Source organism: Myripristis murdjan, chromosome 7 (assembly GCF_902150065.1).
Source record: "Myripristis murdjan chromosome 7, fMyrMur1.1, whole genome shotgun sequence".
In the NCBI taxonomy this organism is placed as follows: domain Eukaryota; kingdom Metazoa; phylum Chordata; class Actinopteri; order Holocentriformes; family Holocentridae; genus Myripristis; species Myripristis murdjan.
Window position 1 is genome coordinate 16,550,783 of NC_043986.1, and position 16,365 is coordinate 16,567,147.

The 16,365-nt window shown below is 42.4% G+C and overlaps 1 protein-coding gene across 1 annotated transcript; it reads left to right on the top strand.

Annotated features, from left to right (window-relative positions):
- The first annotated feature begins 626 nt into the window (after nucleotides 1-626).
- On the top strand, nucleotides 627-15,550 carry LOC115362512 (sodium- and chloride-dependent creatine transporter 1). The gene is made up of 14 exons (XM_030056467.1): nucleotides 627-1,211; nucleotides 2,915-3,217; nucleotides 6,568-6,699; nucleotides 6,827-7,172; nucleotides 7,626-7,758; nucleotides 9,080-9,214; nucleotides 9,608-9,711; nucleotides 12,018-12,142; nucleotides 12,264-12,376; nucleotides 13,106-13,246; nucleotides 13,627-13,729; nucleotides 13,835-13,935; nucleotides 14,025-14,195; nucleotides 14,363-15,550. Exons 1-14 carry the CDS (start codon nucleotides 1,181-1,183, stop codon nucleotides 14,489-14,491), a joined length of 2,067 nt encoding a protein of 688 aa, XP_029912327.1. The 5' UTR covers nucleotides 627-1,180; the 3' UTR covers nucleotides 14,492-15,550.
- The last annotated feature ends 815 nt before the right edge of the window (nucleotides 15,551-16,365 follow it).

The following is a 16,365-nucleotide window of genomic DNA, read 5'->3' on the forward strand; positions in this document are numbered from 1 at the left end:
GTTAAAATTACACAATTACAACAATTATTTGAAATTGTTACAAAATGAATCACAAGAAAACATGCTTATGCTGGAAAAAGATAAGGGAAAATAGAACCAAGTGTAAGACAGCTGCGGCAAATTGGCTGTCGTCTTCAATAGGCCTAACATCATCATCATCACCATCATCATCATTAAACCCCACCAACGCATGCCAGCTCCAGCTCATTGGCTGTTGACAGTCTCACATAAAGTCTATAGGGCCCAAGGCTGCACGTGTGTGTGATAGGGTATCCTACTTTAGGTGCTCTGATAAAGGTAACTAATTGCTGTGTGTGTGCGTGTGTGTGTGTGTGTGTGAGAGAGAGAGAGAGAGGGGGGGGGGGGGGGGGGGGGGGGGGGGTGATCAGAAACTGTTTATGTATTTTCAGGTCAAGGACGTCTGCTCTGTCTTGTGTCCATCCTTGCGGGCCCATTGCTCTCTCCTGCTGGGCTGACTCCTGACTCGTGCTGCTGATGCTATGCACACCGCACGCCGCTCCGATTGGCCAATCACGTCGCTAGGTGGCAGTATGACGGAGGAGGATGAGGAGGGGGGGGGTGAGTCTGTAGCAGCCCGGGGGACCGGAGCCAAATGCGGATCTCGCTCTCCGTCTGCCTCACACTCCGAGGACGATCCTGAGCGGTACACCAGGTCGAGAGGGTTGCTCTGCCAAGACAAACACGGATACCCTTTAGGCGCATTATTAATTTTATTTAACTGTCATCCATGAGATTCTTCAGGCTTACCTTCAAGTGCTTCGTCGACTGCTTTTGAATTCCCCTCAACGTCTAAACTGACCGCGGCGCTTTGTAAATATTCCATCTCTTAACTGAAGGTTTCCAACGCGTGATAATCACAAAACTGCGATTTAAAAATACCGAGAAGGCGAAATAACAAACCTAGAAAATCAAAGAGAGAAGTGGACAGCTGCCTACTAGCCTACCACACCTCTCCTCTGTCTGAGACCCACTGGGTATCTTGTTCGCTAGGCACCTTAATATTAGCCAAAAACAGCATTTGGCTAAACCACCACAGCCGACTTATTTTATTATTACTATTATTTTTATTTAAAAAACAAATAAACAAACAAACAAACAACTAAATACAGTAGTAGTATAGAAATATTTCCAATTATTTTTGTGCCGCTATTCAAAGAATATGTCACCAGAGGTGGAGGAGAGCAGCCAAGGTGAGTACAATCTGTGACTTCCACTTCATAATATGTTATTGTAAAACATCATTTATTTATTTATTTATTTATTTGTTTTACATGTAATTTAACCACGGCGACTTTAACTTAGTGCTGAGGGATTAAAACATCCCTGTCCCAACCGGTGCTTTGTCCTTCATCCTTTTGGGAAAAGAGCAGCCCCAGAGACCTGCTGCACTTCCCCAGTCACTGTTCATTCATCACTCTTACGTAGTGAAACCAAAAGATAGTATTTCTTCATCCCTTATTACATCAAAGTCAATCGGCTAGAGGTCATTTTTGTTGCTTAAGATGATGCTGAATTCTAAGTCAGTCCTGGTCTTATGAATAAGATCCACCTTCAACCAACAAAACATTTTCAAGTTGTAGACCCATTTTATGAGAACATAATTATTTCACTTTCTTAAAGCTGATTAGGTGATTAGGTGGTTCAAATAGATGGCTTTTGACATCATCCTATTGGCACACACCTCGAATGTGAGTCGTAACAATAATAATGAGTAATAACTGTATTGCACCTGAAACTGGAATTACTGGTTTTGACTTTAAAGTAAAAATAATACATAATATAAGAATATAAATGTATATTTGTGGGGTATCAAATCAACCTCAAATGTTTCATATCACCTTATTTTATTTGTTAGCTTGATGAGTAGTTCCATTAGATATTGATAGCTCCCTTGTCCCATACTCTCTCCTGTCTTTTTCCCTCCTCGACTCACACACCCCCTCAAACTGCTCTGATCTGGATGAAACTGCTTCTCTTTGCATCCAGGACAGCGTCTGACACTGATATCATGGAATGGCACTAATGAAGCAACACATTTTTTTTTTATGTCTGTGTATGGGTTTGTGTGTGTGTCTGTGGTGGCCTTTGTGGTGAATGAACCGTGATTAAAAAAAGATTTGCATCAAAGCAGATTGAAATATACCTTTGGCTGTTTTCTGCTGTATTCTACCGCAGCACACCAATCACTCTGCCTGATGGAGTGTGTGAGAGAGAGAGAGAGAGAGTCGGGGAGGGTGGGCTCAAAGTCAGAGTGACTACAATTCCATCAGATCTGTGACCGAGACAGAACCACTACAACACAGTTTAGCCTACGTGGCCAACAGTGCAAGGCAGTCCCATGTTAGCAGCCACAGCAGAGATCTAATAAATGGATTGTGGTGAGATCGGATGTAATTCTGAAATCACGTTAAGCCCTGTTATGGCTTTAGTGCAGCTTTCTAATGCTTGACTGAAGCACTGATGCTGTCCCTCCAGTGAACCCCAAACAAAGTGGTCCATACATGCATACAACCCCCCACCTGCCATCCCCTCTCTTTCTCTTTCTCTATCTCTCTGTTTCCTCTTGTATTCATTGTAAGTCTGACCCAAGAGACCATCATTTATTTCACTGCAGTGCTGACACGTGGTAAAATCATGAATGTGTGTGTATTTTGGAGAGGAGTAGGTCTGAAGTATTGCTGACTGGAGCCTTTGTCTGTTATGCTCACTGAGACATATATGGATAATTTATTAGTTTAACTCTGACATGTCAACTCCTGCTCTCTTATCTGTTTCCATCATTCTTTTCTTAAAGCTACACTCTCTATATTCTTTCGTTCCTCCCCCTTGCTCCATGTTCCTCCTGTGTCTCTATTCTTACTCATCCACTCCTTGTCCATCTCTTCCGCTTCAGGTGAAATCGGTCTGCCCCAGTTGGAGGCAGGGATTCCATCCGAGGAGGAGGGCAGTGGGGTGGCTCGTCCCCTGGTGCCTGTCCCTGGAGCAGGGGCAAGGTGTGGTGAGGGTGGAGGGGGCGGGCCACCCCAGAACCCGGATGGGGCTGCAGCTGGGCCTGGAGCTGGGGCTACAGCAGTGTCAGTGGCGGAGAGAGAAACCTGGACCAGACAAATGGACTTCATCATGTCCTGCGTGGGTTTCGCTGTGGGCCTGGGCAACGTGTGGCGCTTCCCTTACCTCTGTTACAAGAACGGAGGAGGTGAGCCTGAACAAACTGTGTAGTCTACTTTCTGCACATACACAGGAACACATTTCAGCAAAAATTGAAAAGGAATGCAACAAGGGTTAGAAATTATTCAAAACAATGAATTGTCAAGGAAAACACATGCCCCTCAGGATGGGCAGAAACCATTGAAAAATTGTAAAGCAGGATGACCTTTGGCACTCTGATGCCATTTGAAAAGCCTTTCTTGCAGCATGGGATGACTCTAGTTGAGACTTAATCAGTGTACATGCAGAAAATGGACAGCTGTCTTACTTAAAATGATTTGAATTTGAATAAGCACACACAGACTCAGCCACTATGTACAAATGAAGGGTTTCATTCCAAAATGGAAAAATAATTACACATAGCTTCATTCATCACTGATAATTTCCGAAATGACCATGCTCACTAAAATATTACTATTGTGTAAAGAAAGGTCACTTTCAAAGGTACTTAGGATTTTCAGAATTATTAAATGATGACGTTTATACCAGCAGTCATTTTTTAAGTGGATGCATAATCTTTCATTTGTTGCACTGAATTTTGCAATATTCAAAGCAGAAACACCCAGTTAACTGACATACCCGTGATTCACATATAAAGAGAGAAAGCAGAAGAACATGGCAGCATGGAAAGCTATTCCTCAGCACAACCTGAGAGACTTCCCCAAGGCTTGCGTGGCTGTGAGCACGTAGCTTAAAAGCCATGCTCAGCTCACATGGTGACATTTGTTTGTAGTTTATTCACAACTGCCCTGTCTGTTCTTTGATAACTGCACATCATAAAAGCCATGAAAGTTGCCCAACAGTATGTGGGCTACTTTCTTTTATGTGGGTTCCTGAATTCTTTCTTCTCCTTTGTCTGTCCTCCCTTTTTTCAACCGCACTTAGTCATTCAACCATAGCCTTTCTTCGCTGCAACCTTCGGCCTCGATTTGTATTATCTCTGCCGCACCCACTTTTTCTCCAATTTGTTTTTTATGAGGTGTGTAAATGAAAGCGAATGTCTGTGCTGTGTGTGTGCAGCCTCTTGCAGTGCAGCCCTCCCTCTTCCCCTCGGTATGTCTTGTGACCCGTGGCTCTGATACCCACCTTCTGGTATCGTGTAACAATGGCTTGCCTCACACAGTCCACCCCCCTGTGCTCCTGCACAGCACCCATGTCGCACACAAAGGTGCTTTCTCCCACTCTCTTCCTGATAAGAAGGCATATGGATGTGTCACACAATAAGCATCCTGTGAGACTCTGCCCGTTTGTTACCTTCGTGGTAGGAGTGCCACTTCAGCTACAGTGCCTCATTTTGTGCCCTTGACCAGCCCAGAGAACACCTTGTAGCACAACAACGACATCAGATAAGAACTGAGTACTTTCAGGCTCTCAGGCCTGCTTCGTTTTCAAAGGTCTCAGTATATTAGAGAGATTAATAGGTGGATGTACTGTACATAGGTGAAATTAATTCCCTGGAAGTCTTATGTTATTTTAATTCAGTCCTTAAGCCCGATGTGTCTGGTCCAGTCATGATTAGAGAGGATTTACATAAACCTATTAAGGATGCAATTTCTCACAGATTTGGCCAATATGTTAGGGTATGTCAGCACAAATATTTTCTCCTGTCCTTCCATTCACGCCTCCTATTGCATCGCCCCCCCACCCCCTCTTTCTCTCTCAGACTCACAAATGTTTCCTTATAAGGCTACAGCCCTCTGCTCTCAGTGAATGAGAGGGAGAATGAGGGACTGAATGGGAGACAAATAGTCACCAGATAGCAGTGCTACAGAGTCACGACGTCAATGTCTTATTGTGATTTTCTCGTGTCCTCTCTTTAACGGCAGCATCCCAGTTTTTTTGCCTTTCTCGTGTCTCCCTCCATTGATCATCCATCTTTCCCTCCTTTCTTCTTAGCAGCTTCTCTGCTCTGCGTCATACCTGGTCATGTGACTCCCTCCCATCTGCGCACTGTGGTGGCATCACCACTGTATTCATAACTAATTGCTGCAATTGCATTTAGTACTGAGTTGTACATCTTATGCATCCTCAGCCTGTTTCCACTTGTTTTTCCTGTCACATCCACAACTGCTGTATTAGCATCCAAAAGCAGATTATGTAGGAAAGGTTGTTATTATATAATTAGCTTCTACTAGTCAAAATGATACGAGTTGTTTGTCTACATGTCTCTTTAAATCTAATGATTTCCGCAGAAGTCCCTTGACTTATGATGTCTCTATTTTACGGTCATTCTGTCTCTCCTTTCACATTCAAGGACAATACTTGCCGCAAATGTCGAAACACTTGTGGAATGAGAGACAATGCAGTTATCACCCACTCACATTCTGACTGCATCACTTTGGCCTTGTGTATCCCCCTCCCTTTCTTTCTCTCTTTTCCTCTCTAACTGCTTCCTTCTCTTTTCTGGCCTTGTGATTCGCTTGATAAGTTATGGCTATGCCAATGCTGAAGTACTGCTTGTATCCTTGAAAGCTCTAAAACATAATTGGTACCTCAAGTATGACACTGTTAGGTGTTGCTAATTTAACTTGTCTTCATGGCGTTTGTACAAATGATGATTTTGAGTATGATGTAAAAAAAAAAAAAAAAAAAAGTCTGAACAAAGACCGCTTTAACAGAGACAGGTATTTTTATATAGGCTATTCAACAAAGTCAAACATTTCACCTGTACTTTCAATCTTTCCATGCTAACACAAGAAGGTTAGTCGAGTTGGAACTTGTTCATTCCTATGTAATACACATTCTTTTATCGCAAATACTGATACGCACCTTGGCAGGAGTTAGCTGGCATACCTGTTTTACTTGTGGTATATATAGTTCACCAGAATATGATCCTAAAGAATTATTGTTAAGTCGCAAGCTAACAGTCTATTTCATCATCCCCAAAACAGTATCAGTATCATTTTCCTAAGCAGAAACTACAGGCAAGGCGTAGTCACAAGAAGCCGTAGCCTAACTGCTGGTTGAACTGGAAATAATACCTGGAATGCTTTGATAACATCATAATTTTTATATATTTTTTAAAGATTTTTTTGCTCCTTGTGCACTGTTGTTCAACACACCACATCAACAGGATGACCACAAACAAGGCACTAAGTGATATCTCCAACTAGATGTCCAAGCCATGCAAGTGAATGAATTTGGAACTGTTATAAGAGCTGTTGAGTTATTCTGCACATTGAAGGCCTTTCCCACCAGTCAGCATCAAGTATTTCCCAGTGCTAAGCAGCCCAAAGTGCAATTATTATTTTAGTTTCTACTCTCTTGTTACTTCAGGACAGACGTTGCTTCAGAGGATAATGTGTTGACGACTGAGAGTTTGTGTGTTGCGCGTTGCAGGTGTGTTCCTGATCCCCTACATGCTGATTGTGTTCATCGGGGGCATCCCAGTGTTCTTCCTGGAGATTGCTCTGGGACAGTTCATGAAGCAGGGAGGGGTTTCTGCCTGGAACATTGCGCCCCTCTTCAAAGGTACCTCAATGTGTTCATGTGTATGAAAGAAAGAGAAAGAAGAGCAAAAGAGCGATCAGATGTGTTTTTCTCAGCAATCCTTCACCTCTCAGTTGTCCTTCCCCTTCTCCCTCTCTGTCTTTGCTAGGTTTGGGCCTGGCCTCTATGGTAATAGTGTTCTTCTGCAACACCTACTACATCATGATTCTGGTGTGGGGCCTTTATTTCCTCCTCCACTCCTTCACCAACCCGCTGCCCTGGGCCACCTGCGGACACACATGGAACACCCCCAACTGCACACAGGACTTCCGCCGTGCCTGTCACAATCGCAGCACTGCCCAGCCAGCTCTGCCATCACCCACCACCGCTGCCACCACTCCCGCCAACATCCTCTCCTCCACCTCCCCGCTCAACCTGTCCTCGGCCCAGCTCCTCCTCAATGGGAGCTGCATGGACGCTGAGGGAATGCGCTCCCCAGTTATTGAATTCTGGGAGTATGTCATCCCTGATCTGGGAATTATCATGAATCACTTAAACAGGGTTCAGCAGGTCTTGAGAAAGTCTAAAATGTCTATCTATCTAACATTAAGATCTTAAAAAGCCTTGAGTGCAGTTGAATTCAGCCTTTTGAGATTACTTTTAGAAGTATGGAAACTTTTGAGGTTTCTTGGTGCATTGTGTTTCCAATGAGAAATATCCAGCAAAACAGAGTTATAGTCTGGTGGGTCAACAATTTTTGTCTTGTTTGCCAAATTTCTCCTGTATTTACAGAAACTGATGCTGACAAGCTCTTAAAGGTCTTAACATTAACTTGATGAAACTTGTTATCACCCTGTTGATGTTATTCAGTTATTATTTATTTTGTTATTCTAAGGTGTGTTTGGCAGGCTGTTTTTTTTGTTTGTTTTCTCTTTGCTAACAGCCACCGATCCTTGTTCTTCCTCTAGGCGTAAGGTGCTCCGTCTGTCAGGTGGCCTGGATGAGCCTGGTGACATCAGCTATGAGATGGTGCTGTGTCTCATAGTCACTTGGATCGTTGTTTACTTCTGCATATGGAAGGGAGTAAAATCCACTGGCAAGGTGAGCAGTCGTCTGTGTGTGTGTGTCTGCGTGTGATGTTAACATATGCTCTGGCCCCGCAACTCTATGATGCCTGGCGGTACAGCCCTGGTTCATGGAGTGCAGCAGTAGCTAATATGTGCAATTGTGATTTCTCCAAATTGCTGCATTTTGCCCTTTGAACCCAAATCAGCTTGAATATAGTGAGAGGATCAGTGTCTAGACTGAAACATATATGAACTCAAGCACACACATACTGTATTTGTATAGTCTTTTGAATGTTTGTGAATTTGTGTGTTGTTTGTTTTTTTCTCTTTTTTATTGTTTTCAGTTGTGTATGTTTATAAGCAAGGCTCAGCAATTTAGTAAGGTTCATTATTTTCTGCTGATCCCTCCGTCCCTATACTAGTATACATATACATTGTTCAGACTGACTTTTATCCTAGTAGTGGCATTGAAAAAGGATGCCCTCTGCCCACACTTTTTAATATCTGCATGCTTTGATACTCAGACACAATATTTGCATTGTTATTTTGTATACAATGTCTGTGTTTGCATACGTGTGTCACAGCAGCAGCCAAAGCTCATGGAGCAGAGGGAAAAACAATGAGGGTGATTGAGCCACCCTCACTTAAGCCGATTAGTAACTTTCTCCCATGTAGATGTTTGAGAGCTGGAAAGTCCCCCCCCCCCACCACCCTGCATTCACTCTAGATCAAGGCAAATATGTGCTTTCGTACTGCTCCGCTCTTACCGTATTGATGTAGCTGGAGCTTTAGGTTTCCACTGGGTAGCAGGGGGGAGCTTTCTCAGCAAAACCTGACAAAGACCACCTGGCTTTTCAAAAGATTTGCCAAACACCCCTGCTTTTGCAGGGAGGTTTGAAATAGCCTGGCTTTCCATTTATAGGCTACCTATTTCTTAAAAGTAATATATAATGCCACATTATACATGTAATCAATGACATTCGCTGTGTATGTCAGGCTTGAAGTTATTTGAAGAGAAAATATAAATACCAAATGTAAATATTTAATAAATGTAATAAAAAGATATATGCAAATATATGCAAGGATTTACATATGGCAGATTGTCCATATTGATGGGCACTGAACTGTACCAGCAGTGCCAGTGAGATTCACATAATCACCAAAACAACATTTTAATTAGGCATTCACTGTAATGTAAGGGGTTTTGGGCTTGCGATGGAGTTTTCTTTACTTTTGTTTTCTGTGAGTTCTTATGCATAGCCTCCCAATGAATCTCCTAAAAACTGGCCCTAGCTCTGCTCCTCATGCGTTTGAAGATAGTGTACATCACGACTCTGTTCCCCATCTTTCTGTAGGTAGTGTACTTCACGGCTCTGTTCCCCTACCTGGTTCTGGTTGTTCTTTTGGCCCATGGAGTAACTCTACCAGGAGCTTTGAATGGAATTGTCTACTATCTGAAACCAGACTGGTCCAAACTTGGAGAAGCACAGGTATAACTTGAGCTCATATGACTATGACCTTGCATTTTTGTATGTGCAGCAAATTTATAGCTATGTAGTGGCTAAAAGAATGGTATTGAAGTAAAACACTTGATAACTTCTGTGTTGAAATTTATCCCCACAGAGAATATTCACACACCAGTGTCCTAAGTTTGAATTCATAGAACAATTTTACAAATACGTAAAATATGTATCAGGAAAAAAAATGTAACAGAAGCTAAAATTTTGATTTTTTAAATTTCTTTCTTGAATATTTTTGGTGATTACAAATTTGAGTGAAAATTCCAACAGTCTCTCAAGGTGGTTTGTGGAAATAATGTCTTCATAAGAAAAGGTCAAAGAGACCACATGTTGCATCACTGAGACGACCTCCCTCTGTGTTAGGTGTGGATCGACGCTGGCACTCAGATTTTCTTCTCCTATGCCATCGGACTGGGTGCCTTGACCGCACTGGGCAGCTACAACCGCTTCCATAACAACTGTTACCAGTGAGTGTGACCACAACATAAACACCTGTAATTGGAATGAGGGCCAATATTAACACAAACACCGTCAGCCGCACTCAGTGCATGTGATCACAGACTTGAGTAGCATGAAACAAACCAGATAAATAGTCTTTTCACTAGAATTAGGCTTGCTTTCACAGCTCACGCTCTTCCAGAGTGACCGTTTGGACTCACTGTGTCCATAGTAACAGTCACATGCAGTAGAATCCTTTCTACTGTGTAAACCAATATTACTTGCTACTTAAATACCACTGTGTGACCAGGTGTAAAGCAGATGCAAAGGAGTGTTTTGTTGAAAGAGAAGTCTGTTTTCTCTAAAAATCCTTTTTGTCGATTTGGGGATGTCATATTGCAAGATTTTGTATTCTGTCAGGCTACCAAAACAGTCAGTTGACTTGGATGTGATTGTGCCAGGAATTCTGGAGCCTCAAATGCTTCCTGGTACACTGCTCACATATCAGATGCAGAGTAACCTTCCTGATCAAAATAGCAGTGATCAGATTGCCAAAATCAATCATAGTTTAGGTCAAGAGGTTGTGTTTATTTTCACACCAACTTCCTCGTTTTGAAAAAGTAGTATAAATTGATTGCAGTGAAAAAATGTTTGCTGTGCACCTCAAATAGAAGTTAGTGGAAGTCTGAACTTAAAATGGATGTTTCTGTCTGTTTCCCATAATAGCTGGCTTCTCAGCTGCTAATTTTTTTTTTTTTTTTTTTTTGAGCTAGTTGGTGTGCTTACATGTGTTTAGCCTAAACAGATGAAGATATGTAAACGTTCAGACCCTTACATGGCAGTTAGCTGGACAGCAATAACAGAGATCATTTTTAGTAGATCTCAGGACGTGATACTTGGGAGCTGCTGGCATTTTTGGAATGCCCGTAGCATTGGGAGCAACAGGAATATCCGTCCATCTAACATTTTCTGTCCCTTGACCTAAATTGGAAGTTGAAAGATGGGTTCAGATTCTGAGGTATGTCAGCTCAGCCCTCTTTCTCACAAACACTGACTCTAGTCTAGTCCAGGCTAGACTACAATTAGATGGCTAAGTATGTAGATAAACTGCTCCCTGATGTCAAAGTACAGGACTCAGGAATTACTTTTCTTCATGATTATTTAGTTGCTTACCTACCTGTGCAGAGAAAAATGAAATCTGTTGTCTTTTTTATTAATTGTGGCTTAATGCGGACTGCTTTGTCACCCCTCCTTACTTTGATTACCCACACCTCTCTCAGGTATTCCTCTGAGTGATATTTGATGACAGAGACTATTGACTGTAGACTGTTAGGTTGCTGCTGGAAACAGCTTCACAGTGTTAGGAAGGCAACTATCCAGGTCAAGCCGTTGTTTATACACTCTCCATATCAGAGAGGGGCTGGATTCTTGGCCATGGTTGCCAGCAAGACTTTGTTTAGTACATACAGAGTAGTCGGGTTATACAGAGGAACACTGCAGAGACAGTGTAACTGTAACGTTGTTGTGTGCAGATGGATGCATTTAAGAGGGAATCATTACTATACCCTAAAAAGATACACATTGCATAGTTGTCTCCATTTCCTCTATTATTTGTCTCTCTCTGCCTGGTTTATTTGCTGTCAACTCTCTACCAGTCTACTACATAGACAACCACAGCTATCAGAACAGCTGCTGATCCTCCTTACTACCCCACCCCCTACCTGTCTCTTTCTTATCTGTTTCTTTGTCCTGGCATGAGCTTCGTACAGTTTATAATAACACTTTTTTTTCCCTTCCCTTTCTTATTAACCCCGCCCCCCATCTCTCAACACCCATTTCAAAATCAAAAACGCTTTATTGGCATGACAATAGCATTTGTGTTGCCAAAGCAGCACAGAACAAAATATATCAACAAAGTATCAGAAAAGTGCACAAATGACATGCAAACATATATAATAAATCACCAGATAGACATACAAAGCAATACATTAAAATAGGCTATATCTACATTCAAAGTAATGGAATCATTCAATATCATAACAGTCAGTTTCTTTGTGAGCTATGTAAGGACTTATTTCACATGATGGGTCTAAATATCAAGTGTAATAGTGAATCAGTAGTATTATTTAAATCATTATCTCGGTTTAGTTGTCAACCAGAGACTGGTCTGTTTCAGGGGTCGTGGCATGCATTTACATATTGTGCTGACAGTAGTAGAGACCATTCATCTTCCCTCAAGATTTATTTGAAGCAATTTTGTTAGGATGAAGGTGTTAAAATCTGGAAGTATTTCTTTAAATCTCTTTGTCTCTCTCTCTTGTCTGTCTCTCTATAGGGATGCATTTGTGCTGGCCCTCATTAACAGTGGAACCAGTTTCTTTGCGGGTTTTGTGGTGTTCTCTGTGCTGGGATTCATGGCTGCAGAGCAAGGAGTGGACATCAGTAAGGTAGCTGAGAGTGGTAAGGATACCTTTTTCCCCCGACTTAGGCCCTCCTTAGCCGCAGGGCAGCGAGTTGAACATAGGCATCATCTCTCACCTCCTGATTCCGTGAGCTTATAAATGTGTCTCTTAATGTGCAGGTCCAGGCCTGGCTTTTATAGCCTACCCCAAGGCTGTTACTCTGATGCCTCTGGCTCCACTCTGGGCAGCTCTCTTCTTCTTTATGCTGCTCGTCCTGGGCCTGGACAGCCAGGTAAAGAGTGCACCTATAGACTTATTCGAGTTTATTTCTTTTCATGCACTTTTTTAAAAGCGCACAATTATGTGTGTAGCTAACCATGTTTGGAATGAAATTCTTCAGTAGTTTGCTGTCCTATGAATTCTTACACACTCACTGTACAAACATTCTCTCTAGCAGAGATACCGAAGAAATCTCTCTTTCTTAGATCTCTCTTACTCCCACTCACGCTCTATACATATATCAAGCATACACACACACACTCACACGCACACTCTTTCTCCCTCATTTCCTCTCACACAACTGCTACACAAATAGTCCAGACACTTGGTTACCAGTGTTAGCATTGCATTTCTTCACAGCTTGATTGGTGTGTGTCTATTTGAGCCAGTGCCTACATCCATTGTTTTACAACCCCGGGAATTGTCAATGAGCTTCTGTCTGATTCACACAGAGAGCGTCTGTCTGCTCTCCACTCCATTCATCCACTCTCTCTCTCCATCTCTTCACTCATTCCTTCTCCATCCATCCATCCATCCATCCATCAATCCATCCATCATCTCTCTCTTTCCTTCTCCCATAGCCACAGTGACTATGCAAGTACTCTCATTTCTGGAATCAGGTATCAGTCAATAGCTATTTTTCTTCCTTCAAGCCATTATGACTCTGCTTGTCTTCTCCTCTGTCTCCCTCTCTCTGTCTCTTTGTTGCTCTATCACTCTCTCTTTTTACTCTGTTTCTCAGTTTGTAGGGGTGGAGGGCTTGATAACAGGAATAATAGACATGCTTCCCCCTAAATCTGCCCTGGGATCTCTGCGGCGAGAGGTGGTAGTGGCCGTTTGCTGTGTCACCTGCTTCCTCATTGACATGTCCATGGTCACTGAGGTAAAAGGGGGATTTTCCAGAGTTTGCTGTACTATTTGGTTACACAAGGACAGACAAACTTCCAAACCAAATATGAGGCTATTTAAGTCTGTTCAGTAGCTATGTGTAAAGACAGTTAATTGAACATATTCACTTGTTTTGAAAAGAGCAAATGTGAAATATTTTTCATATTAAGATGTTTTCTTGATGCCATTTATTTTGAAAAGAAACACTTAGAAGGTCTAGCTAATGGTTTAGGTGTTTTAATTTATGACTAGACATAGGCTGATAGAGGGATAAATGTATTAAAGGAGATGAGCCTTAAGTCTTAGGTCAAACATTAAGTATTTAAAGGATGGTAATGGTGATGATGAAGGCTTGTCTCTCTGTCTTCCTGCCAGGGAGGGATGTATGTCTTCCAGCTGTTTGACTACTACTCTGCCAGTGGCATCACTCTGCTATGGCAGGCCTTCTGGGAGTGTGTGGTGGTGGCATGGGTTTATGGTGAGGCACACACTCACTGCTCCAAGTGGATTTTCTATCAGCAATAGCATCAGCAACCCTGCAGTCCAGTGCATCATCATAATATTCAAATATTCTCTCTGCCAGGCGCAGATCGATTCATGGACGATGTGGCTCGTATGATCGGCTATCGGCCCCTACCTTACATGAAGTGGTGCTGGTCCTACATCACACCTCTTGTCTGTGTGGTATGTTCTGTTGCTGTATATGTGCACACACTGAATGCATGTACCTACCAGTTTCAAAATTATTATTTGATATTTTTGTTTACCTACAGGGAGTGTTCCTGTTCCATGTGGTGAACTATAAGCCCCTGACCTATAACACAGTGTACACATACCCCTTGTGGGGTGAGGCTTTTGGCTGGGGTCTGGCCCTCTCCTCCATGCTCTGCATCCCTGTCACTGTCCTCTACAAACTACTGCGCTGCAAAGGATCTTTGCGGGAGGTCAGTGTGTCTCTGAGCATGTATGCATTCTTTCTCTTGCTGATAAATCAGTAGGAATGTGTCTCCTTGGAAACCCATCTATCAGGCCTTGGTTGAGTTATCAGAGGGGACTAAAAACTCTGTCCACTCTGCTCATTGTCCCTATCATTTTGTCTCTGTGTATGTAGCGGTGGCAGCACCTCACCACCCCAGTGTGGGGCAGACACCACCTGGAGTACCTGGCCCCTGAGTCTGAGGCCAAACTGCTGCCCCCCACAGGAGCCAAGAGCACACTACTCTTTGAGAGCGTCATCTGATGAGCTGAGCCTTACAGAACACAGAGCCAAGGTCGCCCTGATACATCAGCACACACACAACCGTACACACACAAAATACTGAAAATGCACACATGCATGCACACCACACTGGCCTGGTGAGACAATAGCGCAGATCAATCACACACCTTCACACCCTCACTGATATGGAAAAGACGTGGACAAATGGACCAAAGATGAGGTGGGATGGGAACTGAAACATACAAACACCCCCACGCACACCAGAAACACACATACAATTGACACAGGCTGACATTCCCTCTGCTCTGCTTTTCTGACTCTCTACCTCGCTGCCTCTCCCCTCTCTTTTGCTCCCTGCCTTAGTGCTGTCCTGTTCTGTCTCGTTCTGTGAGTGTGATGTGGTGTCCAGTTGTAGTTGCAGTATCTTTCCTTCTATCACCTCTCTCTCGTACTGGGCTTCTTCCTGGCCCAGCCTCAACCATCTCAACCCATTATGCCATTTGGTGCTCAACAAAATTCAGATTCAGATAAATGTTCTAAATGAGAGACCTCATGTCCAGTGTTGATATGCCAGCGATTGAGTATGTATGTGCACTTATGCCTGTTGGTATGCATCTCAGTGTGCCTGTGTATTTGTGTGTGTGTGTGTGTGTGTTTGTGTGTGTGTGTGTGTGTGTGTGTGTGTGTGTGTGGCATGGTGTGTCTTTAGGATGATGGTAGGGTGTCATATCATACTCATTTAACATTACCATTGGCCACTGTTTTCTACCAACTGTGTGCTCCTTGTTGTATTGACTGTACAAAAATAACTTCCATTTGTAAAATTCAAAAAAAGACAATGCATCACCACTTCCAGTTGTGTGTTATTAACTAACTTAAGTATCCAGTGTATTTTAGGGTCTGTGAATCAGTGTTAACAATATTGGGGTGGGGGGTGATGATCAGTATTTCCACCTTAAGACAAGGAGACAAACTTCAGCATGACTTGCGATGGAAAGACAGGGACAGTTTTGTGGGGAGGGGAAGAGACTGATGTATATTTCAAGAAAGAAGCAATAAATGACAAGATGGAGATGGAAACTGTTGTCACAGCTTCTTATTTACATGAACTCAAACTAAAACCACATTAATAAAATACAGATATATGCATGTAATATTGTGGCTCAATCACCTCATAACAACTACAGTATCATACTTCTGTCAACATAAATATGAATTGTGTAATCATGCTTTACAAAGTTTATGTAGACAAGATTTTATTTCACATTTGCCTGGAGGTGTATTAATTACTGAGCCCAACACGCACTTAGAAACAGGAAATGTGTGTGTGTGTAATAATTTATAACACTTGATATTGTTTACATTGGAGTGTTCATCCCAGGAAACATTTAGTGGTTCCCTTACAAAACAAAGCCCAAAGTTCATTCACTTCTTGTAACTCATCAAAATTTTGCAGTACAAAATAATAGTGTGTATACAGTGTGTATATATAATAGTGTGTGTGTTTGTGTGTGTGTGTGTGTGTGTGTGTGTGTGTGTGTGTGTACGACACATACACACACACCTAATAGTGTGGTCTGACACCTTACAGATAAGTTAGGAGAGCAGATGGTCCTTTGATCCTGGATCCTTGAAATATAAGGGAACGTAGCAAGATGCCAAGGGCAGCAGATGTGTGAATAGCAACTATAAATATACTCAAGCTGTTCTGGACAAACATTACTGAGGGTTATAGGAGTAAATGAAAGGAAATGTGATCATGAGGAGGATTATTTCCCCTGGCCCAGTCATATCAGGTAAAGGGCATTTACATTTTAAAAGATTATTTCTCAAAACAGCTTTTTTTTTTTTACCTTCAGTAAAAGTAACAGGAAGGCATAATGAACTTGCACAAA

Bases quoted from the DNA above. Each gene is read 5' to 3' on its own strand.
- LOC115362512 (XM_030056467.1), top strand. From the start codon at position 1,181: ATGTCACCAGAGGTGGAGGAGAGCAGCCAAG. The intron at 1,212-2,914 runs GTGAGTACAATC...CTTCCGCTTCAG, and splicing joins GGTGGAGGAGAGCAGCCAAG to GTGAAATCGGTCTGCCCCAG. The intron at 13,730-13,834 runs GTGAGGCACACA...TCTCTCTGCCAG, and splicing joins GGTGGTGGCATGGGTTTATG to GCGCAGATCGATTCATGGAC.